Source organism: Rhinolophus sinicus, chromosome 18, assembly GCF_057876585.1.
Source record: "Rhinolophus sinicus isolate RSI-liver-muscle chromosome 18, RSI-T2T, whole genome shotgun sequence".
NCBI lineage: Eukaryota > Metazoa > Chordata > Mammalia > Chiroptera > Rhinolophidae > Rhinolophus > Rhinolophus sinicus.
The window spans coordinates 80,793,348-80,807,700 of record NC_142518.1 but is presented as its reverse complement, the minus strand read 5'-3'; the positions used below and the strand labels follow the sequence as shown (position 1 = coordinate 80,807,700).

At 36.9% G+C, this 14,353-nt stretch overlaps 1 protein-coding gene across 2 annotated transcripts in view; it reads right to left on the bottom strand.

Moving 5' to 3' along the window:
- Window positions 1-14,353, bottom strand: part of DOCK11 (dedicator of cytokinesis 11) — a 212,592-nt gene that overhangs the window by 87,517 nt on the left and 110,722 nt on the right. For both annotated transcript variants that reach the window (XM_019717035.3, XM_074323192.2), the window contains exons 24-31: window positions 11,637-11,755; window positions 10,001-10,070; window positions 9,797-9,922; window positions 8,795-8,866; window positions 7,790-7,936; window positions 4,900-4,983; window positions 3,623-3,734; window positions 729-907 (exon numbers count right to left, since the gene is read on the bottom strand). In XM_019717035.3, coding sequence (XP_019572594.2) covers window positions 729-907; window positions 3,623-3,734; window positions 4,900-4,983; window positions 7,790-7,936; window positions 8,795-8,866; window positions 9,797-9,922; window positions 10,001-10,070; window positions 11,637-11,755 — 909 coding nt within the window. The remainder of the gene's footprint in view (window positions 1-728; window positions 908-3,622; window positions 3,735-4,899; window positions 4,984-7,789; window positions 7,937-8,794; window positions 8,867-9,796; window positions 9,923-10,000; window positions 10,071-11,636; window positions 11,756-14,353) is intronic.

The window sequence follows — 14,353 nt, the reverse complement described above, 5'->3', positions numbered from 1 at the left end:
TCTGTTCCATCCTGGGATCCCCTGCGTCTCTGCAGCTGCGGATGCTGGCCGCATTTCCACCGCTGCAGGTGCGGCCGCATCTCCACTCTGCTCCCTTCCCTCTTGCCCTGCTCGCCCAATTTCCCATCTTCAAGTAATCCTTGCACGAGTCTCTTAGCTGTTCTGCGTGATGAGCAGAGAGTCCTTTGATGGGTTATAGATGTCCCGTTTGTGATAAGATCCGGAGGAGAACTCAAAAAGTGCACCCTGCTGCCGCCATTCCTATGACGTCACTCCTCATATTACATGTTTTTATATTTGACATATTAACATGTCTTTTTATTAATCACTTAATAGAATTTGTTTAGGGATATATACATATTTAAGGATATATATTAAGGTATATGTTTGAAAGAGTACACATGGCTACAGCTGTATGTGATTTTTAAAAATTTTAATCTGTTCATGTAACAAATCATGAAGCAGTTATGTTGTTCTTTATTTTTGTTTCTTTCTTTTTATCTTGTTTTTTTCCGCTTGTTGTTCTTTAAACGTGATCTGAGAAACCAGTGTTTTTCTTTAACAGTTAACTTAACAGTATTTTTGAAACCTAATTATTTGAAACAAAAAAACCTTATTTGCAAAAATTAGTTTTCAATGCTCATATTATATGCCTTACTGAAATCTCCATCTTTAATGTAAAATCTTAGTTACTAATGTGACATTGATGATTATATGGACATCCTTACCTTGTGCTGATATCTAGTGTCAAACGCATGTTTTATCAAAAGATTCTTTATGACAGAGATAGCTGTATATCTGATTTCATAATTGTCTTGAAGAGCAATGGAGGTTTCCCTCAGAAGTAGACCAACCAGGAAATGATGCTTGCAATACTCATCTGATAAACTGTATTCAAGATTTGAATCTGTAGTACAATGAAATTTAAAACCCATTAATAAAAATATTCAAAATTTACTTTAACATTAAATACTGTATTTATTATTTGGTAATATATAATCATGCTAGCAAGAGGTATACTTTTATTATTAATGAACGAGAACAATTTTTTATCATACAGAATGAGCATGCAAAATTTCACAAGACAGAAGCACTCATAATTAGGGCTAGATCATAGCCTTAATGATTATTTCAGTGGGTAGGATATTCCCTAGATTTTTTATTCCTAGATTCTTTTTTAACTCTTGGAAATATTAGGATAGAACCTAGAATGAAAGAATACTAAATTTAGCAATGTGTCAACACATTTCTTTATCATCTGAAGAGATTTAGTTATAACTACAAATTGGAGTAATTCTATATAACAATACTTGATTCACTTTTCTAATTATCCTGTAAAGTAGGGGAGAAACTAGACAACTGAATTATTCTAGCAGTACTAACTATTGACTGTTCTAGTAAACGTTACATATTGGCCTGAACAAAATGGGATATGAGAACAGTAGGAAAAACAGCCTCACCTCACTCCAATTATTACACAAACACAAATCTCTTATTTCATAAAATCACCACTTCAAACTATGTTTTTCACTCCCTTTTAGATCCTCCGTCCATTTTAATTCCCAGCTGCTAACATCCTAGTTGGGACCTCCCTTATAACTAACTACTCAGCAGGGATTGCAAACAAGTTCAGTAACTTCTACTGTAAACTTCTACTGTATTTCCTCTTGTCTACCCTTTAATTTAGTTCGATCATAAAGCCAAAGGATATGTTTTCTATTTCCTTTTTGGCCTCTATAGCACTTAAGATAATGCTACGTATTCAGTTAGGATTTCATAAATGTTGTGAGTAGTCAGATATAATCCTAAATCCTGATGATCTGTCCACAGCTTCTTTTCCCTGACTTCCTCATAGCTATCAATAAATACGGGGGAAGTATTTGATCTGTATGTTCAGAATCTAATAAGGGATGGTTGAATAAGGGTGCTTGAGTTTTTAAAGATTTTTCCTCCATTTTCACTGGCTGTAATTCAATCACTAAAACCACTGCTCAGCAGCTACTCTCCCAGAGACCAGGGCAGGTGCTTTTCTTCCTGTCATTGGTCATGTTCTTTTGTGAATCCCAGTCACTGTCTATGGACAGGAGCCAGTACTGACTAATCCAGGTGGCCTTAACTGGGGAGATTTTGCAATGGTAGTCAAGTTTTTTACTTTAGTGATTTAAATAAATCCAAGCAGATGGTTTCACCCACACCTTCAAAACTGTGGCCAAGCAGTCATGACAGAGATAGAGAGAAGTGAGACAAGCATGGGAGAGGATACACACTTAAAGAACAGCTACTCTCCAGCCCCATGCTGGCTTGAGCTGGAACTTGTTTCCTGAAGACAGTGTTTTAAAGTTGATTCCTCTAGCAATCAATGCTCAAGCTTATTGTAAAAGCAAAGAAATACACCGCCTCCTATGTTTTCTGGGTACATTAACTAAAGCCTCATTTTGACTAGAGAGGATTTGAAAAGTAAACATAGTCCCAGTCCACCTTAGCCATTCATCAAGTCAATTATTATTAAGAACAGCAAACTACTTTATAGTGAACCGAGTTAAACCTACCTACTGAAGTCAAACGGTCCACCGCAAATGAAAAAAAATCTAATTAATATATGAAAAGAAAAGGGACAAATAAAAAACACAGTAACATAAGAATAGTGCTACACAACAAAGCATTCAATAAAACTAGCAATGGAGATAACTGAAGGCATTTCACAAATTTAATACATGCATGCGACTATTTTACTCTGCCTCTATACTTTTTTTTTTATAATATTGCTCTTTATTTTTTAAAGATCTTATTGGGGGAGGGGAACAGGACTTTATTGGGGAACAGTGTGTACTTCCAGGCCTTTTTTCCAAGTCAAGTTGTTGTCTTTTCAGTCTTAGTTGTGGAGGGCACAGCTCATCTCCAAGTTCAGTTCCCATTTCTAGTTACAGGGAGCATAGCCCACCATCCCTTGCGGGACTCCAACCAGCAACCTTGTGGTTGAGAGGACGCACTCCAACCAACTGAGCCATCCCGGAGCTCAGCGGCAGCTCAGCTCAAGGTGCCGTGTTCAATCTTAGTTGCAGGGGGCGGAGCCCGCCATCCCTTGCAGGACTCGAGGAGTTGAACTGGCAACCTTGTGGTTGAGAGCCCACTGGCCCATGTGGGAATAGAACCGGCAGCCTTTGGAGTTAGGAGCATGCAGCTCTAACCGCCTGAGCCACCGGGCTGGCCCCTATACTTTTCTTTTGATGCTCCTTTGAGCAGAAATGCATCTATATGTGTGTTTTTTCAATTCGGTCTCATACAAAACTCCAAACACTACTAGAGAGAACAATTTTACAAGTATCTGACATCTGTGTTTAAGCAGTAACCTTTGTAACACACCCAATTTCTTCATACTATGAATACTATCACTGACACTATGAAGAAAATGCAGAATATTATTAATGAACCTATCTTCAGATAGTAACAGTTCTGAGGTTACCTTTAAATTGGCTGGTTTAACTAGAAAACATTATACTACACTAGCACTAGCAAAAGAGAGAGAGAGAGAGAGAGAGAGAGAGAGAGAGAGAGAGAGAGAGAGAGAGAGAGAGAGAGAGAGAGGATACAATTCCAAATGATGCAAAACACAAATACATACCTTGAACTCGCTGAAGTTTAGGTTTTGCAAATGCCATTGGCAAATTCAGAGGAATGTAATGTTCATGACTACAAATTGTCTGCAGGAATTCAAACTTATATTCAGCTAGAACCTAAGTGAAAAGAAATTATACATGAACTCATATTTAGTAGGCATTTAGCATTTTATGTTTAAATTAAATTTATTCGGGTGACAGTTGTTAGTATAATTACATAGGTTTCAAGTGCACAATTCTGTAATACATCATCTATATATCACATTGTGTGTTTACCACCCAGAGTCAGTTCTCCTTCCATCACCATATATTTGATCCCCTTTACCCTCATCTACCACCTCCCTTTCCCCCTTACCCTCTGGTAACCACTAAACTATTGTTTGTGTCTATGAGTTTTTGTTTCTTTGGCTTGTTCCTTTGTTGCTTTCAGTTTTATATCCCACATATGAGTGAAGTCATGGTTCTCGACTTTTGGCATTTACCATTTTAATAATTAAATACAGAGCATTAATTTTCAAACCAGAAGTGTTTAGTATTTGAAGGACACCTGCAGATGTGACCTGTGCAGGAAACAGTTAACATAGCAGGGCCCAACATTACTTTCCTTAAAAAGGCCGGTTTGCAAGGTTGGTCACTGGTTGACATTTGGGAAATTGGATTTTGAAATGTTCCCTACATGATAAGGATATACCTTCTGTGCCAGCCTGCTCAGACTATTTGCACAAACAATGCAATTTATGGTGAACATCTGCTTCCCTTTCCTTACCAAGACACTGGAATTTGGACCAGCCTCCAATACTTGACCAGCCCCAATAACAACTCTAAATCCCAGTCTCAAGTGGGCTTCACTGAACAGAAATATCGCATATGTGTGGCTGCATATGCACTGCTAGAGAGAAGGTGTGCTCTGTGTGACCCTTCACAGGAAGAGAGCATTCAGGAAGCCGAGACAAGGACTTCTAAAGACTCCATTTGAGTCTTTTCCCCTTACTAATCCAGCTGAGCATCCCTGCTGCATCACTATAATGGATCCTAGCCATGAGTACGACTATATGTTGAGTCCTATGGGTCTTTCTAGTGAACCGCCAAATACGTGGGTGGTCTTGGGGGATCCCCCCCAAACGCAAAACACTACGCAGTATTTCTTTTTTTGTGGTAAAACTATACTCAAAGTATCTAAATGAAAACAGCAGTTCCAAATCCTCTAGAGGACAATAAATGTCACCCTTGGTCTCCCATTCAAATGTCTGACATCCACTACAGTCACATCCTCACACTTTACCTTAGGATCTTTGGGGCTGAATCCAGATATGTAGTCATTTATTAAATTGAATACAAATCCTCTGTCCATTAGTGTCAAACAGCGCTATAGAAATCAAATAAAAATGAATAGTTAGTTGCATAATTCTAAAAGTCTTTCAAGTATAAGTTTCTTTTAAATTTTTTAATTTGTTCCACATCTAGCAGATGACATTCTCTCTTTTACAGGGAATAGAATAATAGCTTTCAGAGCTTTAGGTAACCTTAAAGAAAGAGACAAAGGGCAAGTGACGTATCTTTGGAACTGGGACTCAACTGTACAATTTTTAAGATTATGTATATGTATGCACATATTCAAATACACATGTGTATCTATATATACATACACATATATGTATATACATGTGTGTGTATATATATATATATACACATATGTGTGTGTGTGTATATATGTTTATATATACATATACAGTGTATTCAGCTACACTGTCTCATTTTGGTCAATTCTCAAAGCTCAAAGTGGAGTGTAACGTGGTCAGTTAGCTAATGAAAGTGGGGCTTGCCTATGTAAACATTTCAGACAAAAAGGTAAGTTTTTCTTTGTGCCGTGAAGTCTTGTCTATTAAAACATTCTTCCTCTGTGATGGCCACATTCAAGGACACTCACAATCTTGTCCCAACCTACTTTTCCAGTTGCATCTCCCAACATAGCATAGTTCCTCTATTTATTACCCTCTCAAGATGCACTGTGTAGTCCCACTTCTGGGTCTTTGCTCATGTCAGGATAGCTAGCAATTCCATGATTACTTCTACCTAATCCTGCCCATTCTTCACTATTCTGATGAAGTTCCATCTTCCTTAACCACCTTGGTCCACAGCTCCCTCTAAACACTTTATTCTATACTAGCTTGTATTGTACTTATTATTTTCCTGTGTTTTCACCTAGATAATAGAAACGATCTCTTTTTCTTTGTGTTCTTCAGAGTACCCAGAATATTCCTGTGAAATAGAAGGAACTACTTGTCTCTCACTTCTCACCTCTCCTTTCAACTTCCACTGCCACTACCACTACTCTAGGGCAGACCCCCATCACCTCTCACCTGGATTAATGATGCAGGCTTATATTTATTCATTCATCCAACAATTTGATGACCTACTGTATTTGAGACAATGTATTACATTCTAGTGAATAAGACATGATTTCTACTCTTGTCCAATGATAAAGACAAATAAGCAAAAAATTAAAATACAGCGCAATAAGAAGTCCCAAACAAGTATGTAACAAGTAAACAACAGAAGGGGTGATCAACACTGCATGGGAAGGTTGAACCTAACAGATGAATGGCCTCTGCCAGGTAGATAAGGGGAAGGGATTGATTTAATTGGCTGCTCTGATGCTGGTGTTTTCCTCACTTCTTCCATCATACCAGCAATAAAATTATCCTCAAAAATCTTTGGTGTTTCTCCATTGCTTATGGATCGAAATGTAAATTTCTTTGCCTGACACTCAAGGCCTTCCATCATCTGGTACCAGATGACCTTTCCAGCTCGACCTCCACACATCCTAAACTCTCTGTTATACTCATCCCTAAACAATTCCTGAATGTGCTTATCTCATGTTTGCCCATGGATCCTCTATCTGCAACACCCTCATCTCTTGTCTTGGGGAACGTCTAATCTCTGTTCATACTCCCTGGTCATAATCCCTCCCTTTCTTGTTTTCCTATTTTATTTTGTTGGTACTTTCAGTGTAACCGTATAACATTTATCGTGTATACACATTTGAATATGATTACAGAGACAGCCTGTTGCATCTTTAAATCCTCACATAGAAGATGGACAAATATTTGTTGACTTAAGGAAATACTGCTATTAAATTGACTATGTTCTAGTCCTTTAAATAGTATACTTCAAGTTTAAACTCCATGGAAGAAAGTGAGATTTTAGATTTCAGACAGTCTCATCCTTAGTTTACTTAAAAAGATCTGTGAATGTTTGATTTTTAATACACAGAAAGGCTTACACAATAGTGTTCAAACTTTATTTTAATTCTGGCAAAGAGAGGTCTTATATCAGAAAGTCATACTCTGGAGATCCGAAATCTGGCTGTGAATTTTTAATACAAAAATGAGGGTACTAGACATTAAAACTGTTTGAATGGATTATTGACCATCAGGTTTTTAATGGAAAGTTGATACATGATGAAGAGTGGGAGTGAAAAGAAGCAAAAAACAAAACTAAGTGTATTACAAACCTATGCCCCTTCTCTGCAACAAATCAAATATCGTTGTCACCCACTTTATAGAACTACATTGTAACATTGCCGCTTACATACTGATAATAACAAAATATAACAGTTATAAATGAACTGTCTTTCATAACTATAGGAGTTTCTGGTATCTCTCAAAATAATCTCACTGGCCAAAATTAACAATTTTCACTTACATATATTAGCAACATGTAGACTGTAATTACATCAGCAAACAGGTTGCTTTAATTGAAGAGTTGCAAACTCAAGGGCCAGCAGGAGTCAGAGAAGCAATTTAAATGCATAGAGAGTCGGGTACACTAAGGAGTGGTGAGGATAGTGTTAACCTATAAAGTACAGGCCCCATCTAAAGGCACTCGAATTAATGTATTTGAAAAAACATCATGTGAAACAAGCAAAACATGCCTTCTAGCTAAGCCACCTGTGTGGGATCGCTGATTTAATTAATTAGCCATTTCAGTGGGAGGAAAAAAATCAAACTTGGCTGTTTAACTAAACTGATAAATCAATTCACTCACAACTTTCTCTAGCAGCCTTATAAAGACCTAGCTGAGTCTTTAGAAAGTGGGTTATTTTCCTTTGGCTTTAAAGACGATATTGGTGAAGAGTAATTCCTTATCATGTTCTGGCAGCCTTTACTCACCTTCAGGAAGCTAGCCAAACTATAATTGACATTTCTGGACTCATCAGGAATCTCCGCATAGCGAATAGTCACATGGGGAATTATTGCAAGAAGCAAGGAATGTAAGACATGATGATATGACTCAGGAAATCTCTGACCTCTGGGAAGCTTAAATTAAACAAGTATAGAAAAAAGTCAGAGTTGCAAAAGGTCAAAACAAATTGCCATATTTATTTTCAAATATATTCTATACATAAATGTGTTTTTAATTGGAGTATAATTTTTCTCCCAACTTAAAAGTGACACATTTTCGATCATTATAGGAACTATCTGGACTTCTAATATAAGCAGCTGAAATCATCAACAAGAGTAGGTCATTCTGACCTAACTTTAGAATCATGTCCCTGAGATGCAGACACAGCCCAATTTTTCATTCCATTTTTTTCCCGACACACAAAACATAGATGCATCCGTTCATTGCAATTTCAGTCAACCCATTCTATGAAAATTGTGATAAAAATGATGCATATGAGATGAATATTTTTTATTTCACAAGTCTTGGTTACAGTTTCTATAACTAAGAAAATTTATTTGTACCTCAAAACAGTTTGAAAACATAACTAAGTGTATACACCATATTCCAGGAACACATCTATTGCATAAAGTGTTTTTATTTTATTACTTATTTGATATTTGTTCATCTTCCAAATGAATGTTTTCAACATAGACATTTTTAAACCACAAGACAAAAGGAAAGCATTTTCCCTTTTCAAAGATAATACATTTTACATGGCAAATAACTAATATGAAAGAATCTAGGTGGAAGAGTCTCTGAAGATTAGACTTTAAACAAAAAGAACTGTCAATGTCAGCACTCAGATTTATGTACTACACCCATTTTTTAAGGAAAATTGAAAAAGCTAAGACCTAAGAGCTCTTATATATAAGGCTTTGCATGTCATGGCTATCTGTGAATATGATTAGTGGTCTCTATCTGTCTTAACTAGTACTCTTGAGCCTACTTACCTTAATTTTATTCTCTTCCAACAAGTACGTGGCCATAGATTTCGCAATAATTTCAAAGAAAAACCATGAGTACTAAAATAAACAAACAAAATAAATCTTTAATAGTTACCCAAATCTTTGAAGTTTAGCAAAATTTAACAAATCCATGTCTTATCTCTAACTTTAATAACATTTTAAAGTGTTCCCAATTCACTATCAAAGTCCCGCAGAATAACTTCAAATGGTGTTGGCAGAAAGATAATGTACCTCACAGCCGACTGTGATGTACAAAGGGCTTTTAGTGAGAATGTTTGCCTCAGTGGAAAGGGGTGTTTTATCTCTGACATTGTTTTGAATTGCCTACACGTGGTAGTAAGAGCAAAACAACTTTTAGTTAATTTTATCATTGCTTTTAAATTCTCTACAGACAATAAATCTCATTACTGCCTGCACCCAATAGGAGACACAACCCTGCCCTTGGTACACTGGGGTCAGCTCAAGTAGCATAGATGGTGGCCTACATATTGTAATTTAAAGGACACAGAGACGCTTCAAACAGACATATCCTAAGATACCTGAAATCGAAATTCTACCATTAATTATGGAAATTGTGAAAATAATGACAATAATAAGAGCCACCATTTGAGTGCCTACCATCAGCCAGAAACACTGTCTTAAATGTTTTACTTGTATTTCAGAAATGAGGAATTGGAGGCTCAGAGATGCTAAATAACAGGCCTCAGGTCACAGAACTATTATGTGGTGGATACAGGATTCTAACCCAAGTCCACCTGATCCAAAATTCTTTCTGTTACACATTCGACTGAGGGCAGGTGGGTGGGAAGGGTGAAGCAAATGGAAAATGTTCTTTGGAGAACTTGAGGAAAAAGGATGCATAGGCAAAGTGACAAGGAAAGGGAGGGCCATGTGAGAAAATGATGAAAGACTAGAACTCAAATGGGAGCATATCAAACAAGTATATCTCTTGCTGCTTTTGTTCCCTGGTCTGTCCTGTTTCCTTACCTTTAGCAGTTTGTTTATTGCTAAAAAGTCTGCAGACTGTTTCAATATTGCTATCATCGTGGTAGCCAGAGTTTCGTGTATGAGCTGGGCATGAGGAGCACTTGGTTTTTCAGGTCGGAAGCTATACTACAAACAAAGAAAATGAACTGTAAGACAAATTCTTACACAAAACAACTGCTCAGAAAGCAACCTCACTCCACAAACCTTTATGAATGATCTTAAATAACTCTCCAAGCCTTCTTCATGGCACTTGGACACGATATGTAAGAGAACCCTGAAACAACATTCACAAAAGTCAGCGTATCAGGCTATAAGTTATTACCATAGTTTGACTGTTAGGCTAAGACAACCATGTCTAACCCTAAAAATACCTATCATTGCCCGAATAATTAAAGGTGAGATGATTGCAGAAGATATAATGGTAGTTCGAGTCGAACAAAGATTTTGGCATCTAGCAGGCTCAGGGCCTTATAAAATACACTTCCTAGTTCAAAAGAAAGATATTTTATTTTGGCAACCCAGATGATTCATCTCCTTTCTGAATCTCTGTATACATTTGAAGTATAGTCATAGCTACGATGTAGTAAAAGACCTCAAATAAGATAAATATTGGGATCCCCTCAAGTGAGAATAAAAGGAAAAGCACAGAAAAATAAAATGAAAAGCATGTCAACAGATGGGGGAAAGGGAAGGGAGAGACAGGACAGGTATAATGACATGACCTAAAATTGGAAGTAAATATAAAAGTCATAGAAAGTTTTAAAGTTAAGAGAGTAGCAGTGCTTCTCTAACATTAGTATGCACCAGAATCACCTCGAGGGCAGACTGCTCAGCCTCTCCTCCAGAATTTCTGATTTTTTAGGTGTGGGGTGAAGTTCAATGATTAGCATTTTTTAATAAGCTCCCAGGTGATACTGATGCTGCTGGTTTGAGAACCACATGTTGAGAACCCCAGGACTACAGTAATGCTTCTTAAATTTTCAATCAGACTATCTCCAACAACAGAGAAGAGCAAACTCTATGCAGGTGTACGAAGCTTGAGTCATGATGGGAAAGGTTGTGGCAACAGCAGAAGCAGCAAAGCCAGAAACATCCAGCACTGAGCTCATGATTTTTTTTGAAGTTTCCTGTTTTAATTTCAAAATTCTGGTGCATTCTGTGTTCTACTCTATAATATATCCATATTTGTTTCATATAAAAATTACACTCCCTTACTCTTTCAATTAAAAAATAATGGCTTAGGGCTACTCTGTCCAGTGTTAGAGCCACTAGCTACAAGCGGCTATATAAATTTAAATGAAATACAATTAAAAATTTAGTTTCTCAGTTACACTAGCCACATTTCAAGTGCTCAATAGCTAAATGTGGCTAATGGTTACCATGTTGGACAGCATAAGTGTAGTACATTTCCATGATTGCAGAAAGTTCTTTTGGACAGCGCTGGTCAAGGGCAATGGTTCTCAAACTCTGTTGCATTATGGAATCACCTGGGAAACTTAAAAAAAAAATACTAATGCTGAGTTCTACCTACAGAGATTCTGGTTTAATTGGTATGAAGTGTGGTCTAGAATAGAAAATTTTAAAAGCTCCCTCGGTGACACTTACATGCAGTAAACTGTTAGAACTCCTGGTCAAGAAAAACATTAAGTTTCTCCTATGGCTCCTGGTACCATCTAACCCTGGGGATACAAGTCCCCCAGTCTGAGACACATGTAACTAGAGAAAATTGGTATTAAATTTGACTTTTGGGTGCTCATTTGGAAGACGAATTTATATTTAAAATGAAGAAACGCAAAAGAAAACAAAACTTGCTTCTTTGTATTACAACACCAGAACTCACATGGTGCAGTTGATAGGAACGTCATCTTCGTGGGTCATATTTGTGAGAACTCGGAAGAGTTGCATAAGAATTACAGGTAGAAACTGTATCATGACTTGGATCTCCATGGCATGCAAACACTAAAATAAGTCATTATTAGTTATGAAAACAAACAGAAATATGATATAACTTGCAAATGTGAAACAACAAAAAATTAAGTAATGAGAAATATATTCACTAGAATATAAGCTCACTTAAATGTGAACTTCATGGAATAGGGGACTCTGTGAATTACTTATCCAAATCTGCATTTAATCACTCAGATTTTGTTAGTTTACTTAATATTAAGTGCTTTACTGAAGAAAACAAGTATAACTGGGATAAACAGGTTTTGGAATAAAGACGACCGACTCTCAGTAAACAAACAATTAAGGAGAGTGTGGATGTATTTGGAGGTACTGGAGACAGGCCTACAACCACAGCACTCAGTGTATTATAGAAGGGAATATGTCCCATCAGCTAATCTGGTGAGAAGTGGGACTCAGTAAAGTATGTTTCTATATATAATTGGTTTTACACTGGCACCATCTGCAAAACTGTGGTAGTTTCTGCATTTTAATAACCTCATAATAAACTTCTTCAAAGTGCTAACACTCTGCCTCTAGTGATAGGTGTATTAACATCAAAAAGAAGAAATGTGTTCATATACACATAGAAATGATACATGGAATAAAATTTGTAAAATTTCCTTCTTCTTCCAGCCTTTCTCTCCACATTCATTCATTCACACACTCATTTAATCAACCGGCCAACCACAAAATGAAAACAAAGCTTCCTAAGCACCTTCTACATCACTTCAATGTTTGATGCTACGGGAAATACAGAAATGGATGAGAAAAGCCTCTGTGCCTAAGGAACTCAATATTTATCTTTTAATCTCCCTGACTTTTGCTCTATCTTGCCATTCTTACACTCGCTATCCCTTTGCAAGACACTACCATTTATTTTTTTTATTAGGCTCAGGTTTACAAAACAATGCAATAGCTAGACATTAATCATTTAGATCCCTCACACAGTCATAATATCCCTACCCCATCTACTACCTCTGTGACATCGCACACAGCCATTACATTTCCACTGTCTCTATTCCTAATGCTGTACTCTTCTTGTAACCATATATATATATATATACACACACACACACACACACACACACATATATGTATATATGTACATACATATATCATATATATATATATATATATATATATATATATATATATATATAATTATAGTTGACATTCATTATTGTTCAGCTTCAGCTTCAGGCGTACAGTGCAGTGATCAGACATCTACACCATCCCTGAGGTGGTCTCCCTAATGAGACAAGTGTCCATTGGATACCCTACAAAATTTTTACAACATTATTGATTACATTCCCCAAATTGACTTTTGTATCCCCGTGGCAAAATTGTGGTTACTGACTGTGCTTTCTAATCCCCTCACCTTCCCCCTTATCCCTACCCCCCTCCCATAGCAACCCTCAGGTTTTCCTCTATGTCTCTGAGACTGTTTCTGATTAGTTCATTCATTTACTCTCTTCTTTAGATTCCACATATAAGTGAGATCATAAGGTAATTGTCTTTCTCTGTCTGACTTATTTCACTTAACATAATGTTCTCTAGGTTCATCCATATTGTTGCAAATGGTAAGATTTCATTCTTTATAGCTGCGTAATACACCACTGTATAAATGTACCACAGTTTCTTAATCCAGTCTTCTGCCAATGGGCATTTCAGTTGTGTCCATGTCTTGGCTATTGTGTACAGTGCTGCAATAAACAAAGGGGTGCATACATTGTTTTGAATTAGAGTTTTTGGATTTCTCCAGATAGATACCTAGGAGTAGAATTCCTGGGTCATAAGGTAGTTCCATTTTCAGGTTTTTGAGATACCTCCATACTGTTTTCCATAGTGGCTGCACCAATCTGCAATCCCACCAACAGTGCACGAGGGTTCCTTTTCTCCACATCCTCGCCAGCACTTGTTGCCTATTGATTTCTTGATGATAGCCATTTTGACTGGGTGAGGTGGTATCACATTGTGGTTTTTATTTGTATTTCTCTAAATAGTGAGGTTGAGCATTTTTTTCATGTCTGTTTGCCATCTGTATGTCCTCTTTAGAAAAACGGTTCTTCATGTCCTCTGCCCATTTTTCAATTGGATTGTGTGGTTTTTTTTGGAGTTGAATTGAGTGAGTTTTTTATAAATTTGGGATATTAACCCCTTATAGGGTATGTCATAGGAAAATATCTTCTCCCATTCAGTAGGATCCCTTTTTGTTTTATTGATGGTTTCCTTTGCTGTGAAAAAAACTTTTTAGTTTGATGTAATCCCATGTTTATTTTTTCTGTTACTTCCCTTGCCCGAGGGGATATATCAGTAAAATCTTACTCTGGGTAATGTCTGTAAAATTTCTTCCTATAATTTCTTCTGGAGTTTCATGGACATTTAAGTCTTTAATCCATTTTGAATTTATTCTTGTATATGGTGTAAGGAGGTGGTCCAGCTTCATTTTTTTACACGTGTCTGTCCAGGTCTCCCAGCACCATTTATTGCATAGACTGTCTTTACCCCACCGTAAATTCTTGCTTCCATTGTCGTACCTTAAATGACCATATAGACATGGATTTATTTCTGGGCTCTCTATTCTGTTCCATTGATCCATGTGTCTGTTTT